Raw genomic sequence first — 15,727 nt, 5'->3', positions numbered from 1 at the left:
AAGAGAAGGATAAAGAGAGAGAGTGTGAGAGAGAGACAGAGAAATATACAGAGAGAGAGAGAGATAAAGAGAAGGATAAAGAGAGAGAGAGGGAGAGAGAGAGAGAGAGAGAGAGAGAGAGAGAGAAAGAAGGGGGGGCTGAAAAAGGGAGAGCTGAGAGAGAGAGATGTAAAAGAGAGAGGAAGAGAGGAGAGAGAGAGAGAGATAAAGAGAAGGATAAAGAGAGAGAGAGAGAGAGAGAGAGAGAGAGAGAGAGAGAGAGAGAAAAAGAGAAGGAGAAAGAGAGAGAGAGGGAGAGAGAGAGAGAGAGAGAGAGAGAGAGAGAGAGAGAGAGAGAGAGAAAGAAGGGGGGGCTGAAAAAGGGAGAGCTGAGAGAGAGAGATGTAAAAGAGAGAGGAAGAGAGGAGAGAGAGAGAGATAAAGAGAAGGATAAAGAGAGAGAGAGAGAGAGAGAGAGAGAGGGGGAGAGAGAGAGAGAGAGAGAGAGAGAGAGAGAGAGAGAGAAGGATAAAGAGAGAGAGAGAAGGATAAAGAGAGAGAGAGAGAGAGAGAGTGAGAGAGAGAGAAAGAAGGGGGGGCTGAAAAAGGGAGAGCTGAGAGAGAGAGATGTAAAAGAGAGAGGAAGAGAGGAAAGAGAGAGAGGGAGAGACTGAATTAGTTAACACTAAGTGTAAGGTTTTCATTTTGAGATGCAGATCATGACAACAATCACGGCAACGACAGAAACTTTCAACTTTTAATGTCACTAAACGTTTAGCGGCTTTAGAATTCCGACGGTCCAGGGATGTTTTGCGTTTAGCGAGCGTCACTTTTAAACCATCCAGATGTGCGTTAGACATGCGGCAACTGTGTGAACAACGCGCCAAATCTAAACCAGACTGTTCAGCATGGACTATTTTCCTGTAACGCAACACAACACTACACAACACTTTACACTACACTGACAAGAGAGAGAGAGAGAGACAGAGCTCTCATCCACCTGGATGTAGCGTGTGTGTGTGTTATTGCATTTTCATTTTCAGTTTAGATTCCCTGTTATCAGCATTAAGCTTTTTTTTCCTGCAAGTTATGCATCACCCTCTGAGAAAAACAAGAAAAAAAGTGTGTGTGTGTGTGTGTGTATGTCACTTCGTATGTCTGCTTTAGCCCTCAAGCGGTGTGTTAGGTAAAGTCAGGAAGCTCTGAAGCAATAAATCAGTGCTATAAACGTGTAGCTTTGCTTGACATTGAAAACAAACACACACACACACACACACACAGAGTGCCATTCCTTTGCAGCCCACATAAGCCACATAGCGGTTTATTTTCTGTATTTTTTTTTTTGAGAACTCTGCTAGATCAGCACGAGCCTTGGTGCCATTCCCACATGGCACTGACACACACACACACACACAGAGGGCTATATAAATCATGGTTGGCAGTGTCATCCAAAACACACATTTACACACTGACAAACACACACACACACACACACACAACGAGGTTCTGTTCCCTTCTGCACTTGATGACATGGGGGCAAACTGGAGATGAGTACACACACACACACACACCGTACTACATAATAAACTGTTTACTGGTTCTGTCATGCCAGAGTGTGTTCAGCGTCCAGCGGCGGGCAAGATGGCCGACCGGGATCTTTGGGGACACGGAGTACATTCAGCTGACGAGAAGATAAAGTGATCACAAGAAGGACGTCTCTTCTTAAGGCTCGATAAATCCCGCTTACACGCAAACACATCACGGAGAGACAAAATGCGAGCCAAAGGAGTGTAAAAAATACTAAAATGAAGTGTGTGTGTTTTCTTCTGAAGGCACAGGAAGAGAGAGAGAGAGAGAGAGAGAGAGAGAGTGGGAGAAGAAGAAGTGAGAACACACACAGTGTCCATCTGTAAAAACAGGACACAGGGACACAGAGAGGCTTCAGAGTGCAGGAGGTGCTGTGGGTGGATGTGGCTGGGGTTACATTAATAGAGACTCCAGTCAGGACAGACCACAGGTGTAGGAACAGGAAGAGGTGAAGAGCCAGTGTTACCTAAACACTACTGCATATGACTAATCATTAAATCCCACTTGCCAACACACACACACACCTACCCATACACACAAATCTACCTATACACACACCCCACCCATACTCAAACACACCTCTACCCACACACACACTCACACATCAACCCATACACACACCTAAACATATACACACACCCCACCCATACTCACACACACACACACACATCTACCCATACACACACCTAAACATATACACACACCCCACCCATACTCACACACACACACACATCTACCCATACACACACATCTACCTATACACACACATACACACACACCCCACCCATACACACACACACAAGCACACACAGGTCAAGCCAGTCAAGTCAGTCGTTTCCCATCAGCTAGAGGCAACTAGTCAGCTCAACTAGTCAATGATTCACTGGTGGTCTCCTCAACTAGTCAACTAGTCCTGTCTTAACTAGTTAAATCACATCAAATGATATCAAAAATGCATTACCAGCAACTAAAGCAGCCCCTTGTACCTTTAAATCAAGTTAGCTGGCCAGCTTTTTTCCTTTTTGTGGCTCGAACATGATGTCATTCCCTGTTCTGAGCTCTGACCTGTTATTTCTGAGGTCAGTCAGTTTCAGCAGCAGTATCTGTTTGGTACTCTGGCGCCTCGCTCCATCCACTTCAGAAAGGTTGGTAATGGAATTAACGAGTAGATCGGAGATTCCGTTAACGTACCATACCACACGGTCTGGTGGAGAAGCTCTAAAGTGGAATGTTGATCCATGTGGTCAGCTGATGTTCCTGTACCTTTGCAGTCAGCTGAATAAATGAGTTATTACACAGGGATGCAGCAGTCATCCTTCAGGGAAATTCGACCTTCACACACCTACCCATACACACACACACACACCTACCCATACACACATCTACCTAAACACACACACTACATATACACACTAAATAAACTTCAAAATAAATCTTTCTGTTTGGTTTAAACAGCATCACATGATCGCACTGACTTTGGCTAAGTGCCCATTATCGAGTAAATATCTTAGCTGGCATCTAAACTGGAGATGACCCACCTCACCCTGATACACATGCGGTGCATCTCCACATCTATAGAACCTTTTCCAGTTTTAAACATGAGTGAACTTGAGCTGTCCCGAGACAGGAAACAACACAAAACACAACAGCATGCCTGAACTTGAAATCCACAGACTGGTGGATAAAGAGAAATGGGTTAAGATCAACAGAAGGTTTGGTAAAGGGCGTGTGACGAGAGAGGTAAAACTCACTGGCTATACCGCTGATCCTTGTGACCCTCGTTTCTGACCGAACATAAAAATGATTAAAGGGAAGCAAGTTAAACAGACCAGCTAGGGCTATGGATCATTAATACTGGAGCAGTGACTTGAGGCAGATAACAAGGACTGCTTCCACATGTCTGTCTGTAACACACACACACACACCTACCCTGAGGCTGAATTATACTTGCTTTTAACTAGATGTGCGTAAGCAAGATGGCTGCCAGGAATATATCCTGCAGTGGAATTGTCTCTTACGTGGGGACAGTATAGCAGGATGTGACCCAATGCTTCCCAGTCCCTCCAGGATGGCAGAAATCTTAAAAACTCTAAATAATTTACCTCAGGTTTTCTGCAGTTTTGAGCCAGACTCCTCATGTGACGTCATTGAACACAGATTCAGCCAAAAAAAAAGTCCTAGAAAGATCTCAAATCACGTACTTGTACAGTACTTTCTAGAACTTGTGAGTGAGTAACCAACGTGTTTTCCTGTGAATTCGTAGAAACAATTATGGTTTGGCTTAGAAACCTGACTGACAGGGCTGATGTGTCTCCTGTCACCTTTAATCCTGCTGCTGTACATAAAGAGAGGAAGTCTTGGCTATAAACCAGGCTTTACTAGCCGTGTAAGGACGCTCCTCTTAGGGGCCAGCAAAATGTCTGACCAGTCAGACACCAAATGGCAAACTGACTTCTTAAGCATTACTGCTAACTCATATTATAGTGCAGTGCCTTAATACAGAATTAAGACACAGTGGAAATTTTTATATTATTTAAAATCTTTTTCATTTCTTGTCGAAACGAAAGAGAAAGAGAGAGACAGACCGAGACGGAAAGAAAAGAGGAATGGAGAAAATTAGGGATGTGGGTTGTGCAGGATGACAGATGTGGTGACTGGTGTGCTTTCGATTGTGATGTGTGATGGGGATTAACAAGTTTTAAGTCGAAACTTGGAATTATTCGTATGTTCAAGCTACAAAGGCAGGGGAGGGGGAAGCAAAGTCGCCTCAGTGTTTGTTTTTTGTTAGCGTCAAGCTAGCCAGCTGACTGTGATGACTCATTCCCTTAAAAGAGTGACCAATATAATCAGTGTTGTACATTTAGCAAGCCACTAACTTTATAGTGACTGATGGTAAGTTGTGATGCTTGTATATATGGTACAAGTCATGGGAAGTTAAAGAAGCACTGCTTCCTTTACTGTTGATGCCAGCTTCCTGATTTCAGGACTAGAAATTCCAAGTTGAGGGGGCAATTTTTTTTTATACATATTTAACAAGAAAGCACACAAAAAAGTTCAGGTTTGGTGTGTATGAGGCTTCTTGGAGAGCGGGAATGTGTTTGTCTGGTCTCACACACGTTCTTGCTGATGAGTATGTTTTATACCAGTAGCCACTGAACGTTCTGTCTCAGAAATTGAATTCAGTGTGTGTGTGTGTGTGTGTGTTTCTGAGAAAGTGCCTCTTTGGCAGTGATAGAAAGCCTGAATGGAGAAGTGAAAGCAGAAGAGTGGTGTGGACTTTTCTCCTACATCATCCACACGCAAGGCTGGAATTCTAGCGGTCAGCCTTTACCCTGTTCTTTACACACACCCCATAATGAAGGCATTGTGCGAGATGACTTTACTCTGTTTAGCTCCGGAATGAATAGACTGTGTCTCCCTGGTCACTGAGCTGATGGGATTTATCGCTGTCTCCAGTTATAGTGGAATACCCTTTAACCCCTGCTCTCTCTCACTGTGACGCTCGGGGCTTTACATGCCTCATGAGCCGAGGTTAGTTTCCTGGATGCTTTATGGATATGAAAAGAAAAAAAAAAACCACGGGAAACATGAGAAGAGAGATCACCTTCTGGAGATGCAGATGTGAGGAGCCTTCGAAAAGGTCAGGGAAAAGTCATATCTTGGAGAGGAGGCAGAAATATCAGCCCTTTAGGCTGGCATTTACACAGCCAATCAGCAGCGAGATAATCACCTGCTGTTGGCCTCCAGGGAGCTCTGAGACGCATTGTTTCTCTCCTTACTCACCTTTCTTTCTTCCACAGTGAGAAGACAGAGTGTCACGCCATCAATGGCTCATAAATGGCATTAAAGTCATCGGTTAAACTCAAATACATAAAAATTTACATAAAAACACATCTAGTTGTGAAGTGCAGATCAGAACGAGGCTCAACAAATCATCGCTTATTGAGATCATTGCTTAGCCACGAAGCCGCTAATGCCTGAAGCAACGCTGTGCACTTTTATTCCCTAATCAGGTTTAATCCAGGTCTGAAAAACAATTCCTGTGGGTGCAGCATCTCTGTCTAACCTTCACAGCGTTCTTTCCAAAGTCATAAAAACACTGGGAAAAAGACAAACCCACAAACCATGTGGTGATGGTGTCTTAATGCCGAGGGGAGAGTTAAACCATTTCTGCCTGCTCGTGGGCTGCCGACTTAAATTTCCATTATTAAATGGGAAACGCTTTTTAAGTGAGTCAGCATGGATAAAGACAGTGCTGCCCAAAAATCGGAGCACAAATCGGAGACGTATGTTTGCTATGACTGGATCTTGATGGCACGGATGCTGGGAAAACCGACCTGAAAAATACCAGCAGATTCCAAACAAAGAGCAACAAAGTGTTTCTACTTAACCGTCGTGTGTCAGTTCCGAATAAAACGGACCTGGCTCAGGTGGCTCGAATATTCCTACGGTTTCCTGTTACGGGGTCCAAGAAAACATTCCACACACCATAACCATCTGCCTGAACTGTTGATGGTGGGGTCCAGGAATTTGGGGAAGTGGTGGCTCAAGTGGCTCTGGTCGGTCGGTGGGTAGGTAGGTAAGTAGGTAAGCAGGCAGACAGACAGACAGACAGGCAGACAGATAGATAGATCGTGGCGGTGCCGGAAGTCGATAAATAGAAGGTCAGGTTCATGCCCCAGCACTGCCAAGCTGCCACTGTTGGGCAACCGAGCAATGCCCTTAACCCTCTCTGCTCCATAGCTGCCCCTGTGCTCTAACCCCAACCCCCTCAGCTAGAGGTATGTGAAGAAAAGAATTCCACTGTGCTGTAATTGTATGAATGATGATAATAAAGGCTTCTTATTTATTTATACCATCTGCATGTTGGAGGAGAAACTAAGATCCATCTGATCCATCTTCAACAGTCCATCAAGATGCAAACCTGATGAGATCTTCAGCTCCTGCATCTCCTCCACCTGAAGGTTCAATGTTTTGTGCATTGCTGTGGTACTTTTCTGCTCTGCAAAGAGTGACTATTTTGAATTCCTGAGTGTGATAATCCCATGAGATCACATGTTTGTGAAACACTTAAACCAGCTCATCTAGATGTTGTAAGGTAAACATTGTGACATGTTGCCATTCACATGAGTCCCAGAACACCTCCAGATGAGGTCAGGAAACTGATATACCCCAGTTCACACCTCTATTTAGCACTATCCACTTGATCACCTAAACAGACATGGATACATGCTATGAAACTCCACTCAGGTTTCCAAAAAGCAAAAGAAAACGTTTCATATGAAACATGAGCAGCCCTAGACTTTCACATGAAACGTGAACGTGAGCAGCCCTCAGCTGGTGGCTCACCACCTGAGCAGAAGTACTGCAGTGTTTTCTCTCATTCTCACTTCACGTTTTTCTGGCAGGAAATCAAAGTCAAGACTCACTCTTACTCCTAGTTCTCTTGTTTTTAGGTTGGAGGAAGCAGGTGGGGGGAAAAAAGCAGGGTGTCTTCACAAACACAAGCAGAGGAGAAGGAACCCGAGCAGAAGAAAGCGCTGCTGGAGATCTTCTCCTCGTCTCCTCGGGGATGGACGATCCGCTCAGAGAGGACAGCGAAGCCGATAGAAATGCGCAGACACCTCAGTGTTTATGGAGAGAATATCTCTGACATGTGATTATAGGTCTGCAGAGTCCATTTGGTGAAAATAAATAAATAAATAAATAAATATGAAGAAACTGACGGAAAATTGCTGTGTGGTTTCCTGCCGTTTTCATGAATCTATTATTAAGCTGGCTAAACTTGGCCTCTGCTCAAAAGGTCTATTAGGATGGCAGGCAATGATAATATATAAAACATTATTCATCATTAGAAAATGACAAACATGGTGTATACTGTTATATAGAACTAGCCACTTTATTAGGAACACCAAAGGAGCTCAGAAACGTGCCAAGGAAACTTTCCCCACACCATAACCACCACCACCATCACCACCACCACATTCATGGCATTTGGCAGATGCCCTGATCCAGAGTGACATTTATCTGATAGTTTTATATTTTATACAAGAGTTCAATTAAGGGTTAAAGGCCTTGCTCAAGGACCTGGCTGTAACAGCTTGATGGTCCTGGAATCCTTCACAAAAACACCAACACCACCAAAGCCACCACCATCACCACCAGCAGCAACACCAACAATACATTCACCACCCTGCAACCACCAACTGGTGACACAGGTCATGTTTGTGTGGCATGGATTCCTGCAAGTCATCCCATACAACTGAGCTCCATCACACCAGGCAATGCCTTCATCTGTCTAGTTTCTCTACTTCTGCCCACTGCAGCCTCAGATTCATGTTCATGTCCTTGCCTGACCATAACCACCACCTGGTCTTCTGCTGTTGTCCCTCATTGAATAAACTATCGCTCATTTACTGTTTCTGTGTAAAATCTAGAGACTGCTGGTGTGTGGGAAATAAAAATCATTAGGATCAGCAGTTTACTGAAACACTCAAACCGACACCAACAACCACGGCGCTGTCAGAGATGACATTTTTCCTCATTCTTAAGTTTCATGTGAACGTTGACTGAAGCTGATGGTGGTACGCGCTGTGCTGCTATATGACTGGCTGACTGGACATTAGACAGAATTTCATTCTTTTTGAAACAGATTTCAGATATACCTCTTGGACACTGATTTATTTAATTATTTCTATTAGATTCATTATTTCACTCGAAACAGAACACTCTCGTTACCATCTCTAGGTCCTGGGAGATGCGACGCCGGCGTAGCTCCTCCATGCGCTCGCTGACGTCACTGAAGCACGTGTTGTAGTATTCCGAGTATTCCTGGGCTAGATCATCAATATTACCCAGAGAGCCATCCTGCACACACACACACACACAAAGAGAACACGATTAGATGATAACAGATCCAAACATCAGAAAAATAAACCACGATGCAAGATGGATATAAAGATAACAGTAATGATGCTGAATTGTGACTTCGGCTCATGACTAATACGTTCAGAAGAAAGAATTTTCAGTTATTAATCAAACACCACACACACACACACACACACGTTGGGTTTTGTGAGGCTTCTGAAACGATGCACTCTCCTGCTGTTGTGCAGGAACCCATTCAGCTGTCGATGTTCCTCTCGCTGTTTTTTTTTTCACAAACGGGACTTGTTGCATGTGTGTGCTTGTCACTGCCTGGAGTGATTCGGCCCCGTCGCCGTTCACTCGTACGACGGCGTGTGGTTTCGGTAAAATCGGGGTGATTGGGACGGAGTTTGAATCATGAACGGTGGCATTCTGTCGTCTACAAAGCCAGATTCACTTAATTCCAAAGCAGACATGGACACACACACACACACACACAAAGAACACAGTGACCCCTCATGAACTCTACAGCTGTCTGGGTGTGTGTGTGTGTGTGTGTGTGTGTGAGAGAACATACATTCATCTATGGTGCTGCCTGCCTATGACCTCAGCCAGTGGATCTGTGTGTGTGTGTGTGTGTTAAACCTCTACCTTGTGACTCAAACCTCATACTGCAATAAAAACCTTTACAACAAAGCAGATGTCTGATATTACTTTCATTTTGAACACTGATTAACACATGACTGTGCCAACTGAACTAAATCAAGATCCTCCGCCGTGAGCTGGCTCGCACCTCCTGCTCATTCCCGATACCCTTTTAAAGCCTTTCGCACTGCGCGGTCAAAAAGAAATGCCTTCTTCCTGGCCGGCAATGGCTTGGCCAAACACACACATCCTGTCATTGTGTGTGAGGGTCTGGGCTAGGAAACCGAGGGCCTCACACTCACTCACACACACACCCCGAGACAAAGCACGTATCCTGAACTCTTTACAGATTTGAAGGCAGAGATATGGCGCAATATGACTGAAATAAACTGGTGGAAGGGTGGGTCACCGAGCCAAGACTTGAGAACGTGAATTAAAATTTTGAAGCATGAAGCGGCTTGTTTTAATTCAGTTCCAGAAAATGATCCAAAAAAAGGAGGAGGAGGAGAGATCAATCGCTAAATTGTCTCCAGAAACGTTTGCTCTTTGTTTGTGATGCGTTATTTTATTATTAAGTATAGCTCAAGCTATTGTTTTAATCGTCCCAACGTGACGGGAAGGTTTGCTGCTCCGGAAAAAAAATCAACTCGGTTTTGTAAAAAAAAAAAAACAACAAAAAAAAAACAATATCGACGCCTCAAATTTTTACTTCTCACACTTCCCCGGATTCTCATCCCACTCTCCAATTCTCTGAGAACGTTGCTCCAGATGATTGAGATTCCCGGAGGAGCAGGCTGTGCACCAAGAAATTCCAAGGCCTACATTCCAATCTGCTTGCGTACACACACACACACACACACACACAGAACAGTGCAAGGACTCAGCAACTATTTAACACAAATACGATATCGGTTTCAGAAATTCCTCTCGGACGAAATCATGGACTACGCAGTGAAGTCATCAATCGCTAGAGCAGAAAAGAAAGAGTGGACGCTCTCAGAGCTCCGGAGGAGAAGGATCTTCCGTCGCTCTCTCGTTCTCAGAGGCTAGGAAAACAAACGCGTTGCATGTCCTGAACCCGAGCGAATGATGTTTCACTGGAACTCGTGTGTCAGGGACAGACCGAGGCGGCAGAAAGGACATATTAACACGACTAAATATTTACTAAATGTCCCTTTTGTTTGGCAAATTTAGGAGAAAAGTCCTAAATAAACAAAGCACCATCAAGTCTTTTTATCAATTCTTCCTGGCACAAACAATGCGCCAGCATTCGCTTAAAATTAGCCAGATTTTCCTCCCCCTGTTTAATTTGACATTTGAATAAACCACACCCATTATTCCTGAAACCCTGCCCCCAGGAAGTAGAGTGTTTACTATCGCACCTTTGATCCACTTTCTCAGAACAAATCACACGTTTATACATAGCTGAAATAAATGAGAACATTTAAAGCCGTACTCAAAACAAACGTGATCACATTTCTCTCGTCCTTTATTCATGAGCGCTCGTGAATATTCGATTATTAAAATTAGGCAATTCTGTAATTAGAATATCAAGTATGTAGCTTCCTCCACGTTCTTAAATGGAGCATCCCATCATGCATAGCAATGCAGTCAACTCTTCCTCCCCCTCTTCATCTTCCTCTTCCTCACAGAATCGGGACGCAAGCAGACAGGATGTTGGTTTGAGGAAGAAAGGACGGGCTGTCCAGGAAATATCCAGGACATTCTGATCAACATGAAATCGCACGCACACACACACACACACACACACACACACACTCACACACACACACACTCACACAACTGGAAAAGAACCAGCTGAATAATCAGAGAGAGACGTTCTCCCTGAGCGCACCGCACACGCCTCCTAGCTTCTCATTAGCATACCTGACATTCCACACTGGCACTCTGAGAATGATGCAAGAGTGTGTGTGTGTGTGTGTGTGTGTGCATGTACTGTTTCCAGCTGTGAGTCTGATCCCTGCACTAACGCAAAAAATATAAGTACAACGTACAAAGTTGTACAAAAGATAATCCAAGTTAAGCAACAAATATTACTGAACATTCTTGTGAAACAGCTGAATCACACACAAACACACTCACACAACAACTGACAAACACACACACACACACCACCCAACACACAAACACACACTTACTCACATATATGCACCCTCCCACACACACATTCTCTCTCTCTCTCTTTCTCTCTCTTTTACACACACACACACACACACACACTCTCTTTCTCTCTCTTTTACACACACACACACACGTACATTCTCTCTCACACATACATTCTGTCTCTCCCACACACTCTCTCTCACTCCCACAGACACACACACTGGACACTATACTTTTTTCTGATCTGCTCTGAAACATCTCCCGGTCAGTAGAGTGACACTAATGCTTCACTGCATGCTGAGATGATCTGAGCTCACACTCTTTTTCACAACAGACCTGACTCTTAAAACTGCCTCACAGCATTAAGGGAACATTCTGTCGCTTTCTTATTCCTCCCTAATGAGCTGATCTTATTCTGGAGGCTGTGTGTTTCTGGACCTGTGGGATGAGAGCAGAGAGCAGGGGGTGGACGCCGGCCGTCGACGTGTTTACACGTTGCTCAATCCTACATCTGGGGCTTCTTCCTGGGAAGTCAGAGGAGGAGATGATGGCTCTGCCGCGGAGCCAAAGTTTTATTCCAAAAAGAACACAGTCACCATCCTGGTCATGTGATCATCAGCTCTGTTCAATGGCTTCAGGTCCAGGATGAAAGGAGGAATAACACGGAAGCCCTTTCTCCTTTATTTCTGACCGGATAATCAGTCACCCAGCGTTCCTGAGCAAGCGGTCAATAGCTGATCTTCTGTAAAGAAGGTTATTTTCTCCTCCAGCCTTGGTTAGAGAGCTCATTAACAGTGAGAGGAAACAAGTCACACTGATCCCAGTCTCCACAGTGTGTGTGTGTCTGCATGAAGAAACACACTGCAGCGCTGGTTTACACAGTAACCAGTCAGAGCTGCTCAAATATCCAGTTTGGACAAAAAACCCACTAACAAACTTCTTCACATGCTGGAGGAACTGCTGGAGTCAGAATATCTAACAAACACTCATGCACACACACACACTTATACACAAATAAAAATACACACACACACACTAATAAACATTCATACACACATTCACAATTATACACAAATACACTCAAACATACTCGTACACATTCATACACAAACACACACACTCTGTCTCACACACTCCTACGAACACACATACACAATCATACACATACACTTATACGTACACACACAAATACATACACACAGTGATACAAATTAACACATACACACTCATACACACAGTCATATACACACAAATACACTCATACACACTCATACATACACACACATACACACACAACCTCTATGAGCACAATAGTGAAATTCAGTGTTCAGTTTTAAATGGATGTTAATGCACATGCATAGTTTCAGAGGCAGTGTGCATTATGGAATGTGCCTTTAATATATTTTGCTGTTGTGACCTTTAGATGAGTGTAAAAGACAAGTGTCCAGTCTTCTTCAGGAGTGTGTGACTGCCCACATGGTCAAGGTCATGGCTGTATGAAATACGGACCACGACACACACGACTTCCTCCTGGATATGTTCGGGTGGAGCGGACTTGTGTAGACTCATCAACATGGCAGGTCATTTAGCTCCATGATGACTCAGCAGATCTGCTCCAGCTACACAGAGTGTGTGTCCCAAACACGTGAAGACTGAGACGTGAGAGTGAAAGGGACGTGGAAAGAGAAGTGACCGCTGACGCATCAACACAGAGGAGGATGAGGGCTGAGGGTGGAGTCGCCGGGGAAGAGTGAGACATCAGAGGCAGATGGGGGTCAGAGGTGTTCTCCCACCCTTATCAGAGGTCTTCCTCTGGACATCCGCGAGGGCAGGAGGAGGAGAGAACCAGGAAAGACCAGATGGGAAGGATTAAGTGTGTGAGGAAGACAGGATGAGAAGAGGGGTGGTCTAGGCTGTGAGGCTCGGACTTAATGAGAATGAACTGGAATCGGGAAAGAGTCAGAGATTTAATGCAGTTACTGCTCACACACAAACAAACACACACACTCATATATACACTCACACACACACAAACACACACACTCATATATACACTCACACACACACAAACACACACACTCATATATACACTCACACACACAAACACACACACTCATATATACACTCACACACACAAATACACACTCATATATACACTCACACACACACAAACACACACACTCAAATATACACTCACACAAACACAAACACACACACTCATATATACACTCACACAAACACAAACACACACACTCAAATATACACTCACACAAACACAAACACACACACTCATATATACACTCACACAAACACAAACACACACACTCAAATATACACTCACACAAACACAAACACACACACTCATATATACACTCACACACACACAAACACACACACTCATATATACACTCACACACACACAAACACACACACTCATATATACACTCACACACACACAAACACACACACTCATATATACACTCATACAAACACAAACACACACACTCAAATATACACTCACACAAACACACACACTCATATATACACTCACACACACACAAACACTCAAATATACACTCACACAAACACAAACACACACACTCATATATACACTCACACACACACAAACACACACACTCAAATATACACTCACACAAACACAAACACACACACTCATATATACACTCACACAAACACACACACTCAAATATACACTCACACAAACACAAACACACACTCATATATACACTCACACACACACAAACACACACACTCATATATACACTCACACACACACAAACACACACACTCATATATACACTCACACACACACAAACACACACACTCATATATACACTCACACACACAAACACACACACTCATATATACACTCACACACACACAAACACACACACTCAAATATACACTCACACAAACACACACACTCATATATACACTCACACACACACAAACACTCAAATATACACTCACACAAACACAAACACACACACTCATATGTACACACACACACAAACACACACACTCATATGTACACACACAAACACACACACAGACACACTCATATGTACACACACACACTCATATGTACACATACACACACACAGACACACACACTCATATATACACTCACTCACACACACAAACACACACACATATACACACACTCACACAAACACAAACACACACACTCATATATACACTCACACACACACAAACACACACACTCATATATACACTCATACAAACACAAACACACACACTCATATATACACTCACACAAACACAAACACACACACTCATATATACATTCACACACACACAAACCCACACTCATATATACACTCACACACACACAAACACACACTCATATATACACTCACACACACACAAACCCACACTCATATATACACTCACACACACACAAACACACACTCATATATACACTCACACACACACAAACACACACACTCATATATACACTCACACACACACACACACACACTCATATATACTCTCACACACACAAACACACACACTCATATATACACTCACACTCACACAATCACACCCATATATGCCCTCACACACACAATCACACACTCATATATACACTCACACACACACAAACACACACTCATATACACTCACACAAACACAAACACACACTCATATATACACTCACACACACAAACACACACTCATATATACACTCACACACACACAAACACACACTCATATATACACTCACACACACACAAACACACACTCATATATACACTCACACACACACAAACACACACTCATATATACACTCACACACACAAACACACACTCATATATACACTCACACACACACAAACACACACTCATATATACACTCACACAAACACAAACACACACACTCATATATACACTCACACACACACAAACCCACACTCATATATACACTCACACACACACAAACACACACTCATATATACACTCACACACACACAAACACACACTCATATATACACACACACACAAACACACACTCATATATACACTCACACACACACAAACACACACTCATATATACACTCACACACACACAAACACACACTCATATATACACTCACACAAACACAAACACACACTCATATATACACTCACACACACACAAACACAGACTCATATATACACTCACACACACACAAACACACACTCATATATACACTCACACACACACAAACACACACTCATATATACACTCACACACACACAAACACACACTCATATATACACTCACACACACACAAACACACACTCATATATACACTCACACACACACAAACACACACTCATATATACACTCACACAAACACAAACACACACACTCATATATACACTCACACACACACAAACACACACTCATATACACTCACACAAACACAAACACACACTCATATATACACTCACACACACACAAACACACACACTCATATATACACTCACACACACACAA

General features: G+C 43.3%; 1 protein-coding gene across 7 annotated transcripts in view; it reads right to left on the bottom strand.

Moving 5' to 3' along the window:
• Window positions 1-15,727, bottom strand: part of sash1a (SAM and SH3 domain containing 1a) — a 330,459-nt gene that overhangs the window by 39,246 nt on the left and 275,486 nt on the right. For all 7 annotated transcript variants that reach the window (XM_058393605.1, XM_058393606.1, XM_058393607.1 and 4 more), the window contains exon 2: window positions 8,305-8,433. In XM_058393605.1, the coding sequence (XP_058249588.1) occupies window positions 8,305-8,433 (129 nt within the window). The remainder of the gene's footprint in view (window positions 1-8,304; window positions 8,434-15,727) is intronic.

The sequence above is a fragment of the Hemibagrus wyckioides genome, linkage group LG06 (genome assembly GCF_019097595.1).
Source record: "Hemibagrus wyckioides isolate EC202008001 linkage group LG06, SWU_Hwy_1.0, whole genome shotgun sequence".
NCBI classification, from domain to species: domain Eukaryota; kingdom Metazoa; phylum Chordata; class Actinopteri; order Siluriformes; family Bagridae; genus Hemibagrus; species Hemibagrus wyckioides.
Note: the sequence above shows the minus strand (reverse complement) of the source record. Positions and strands in the feature narration are given on the sequence as shown.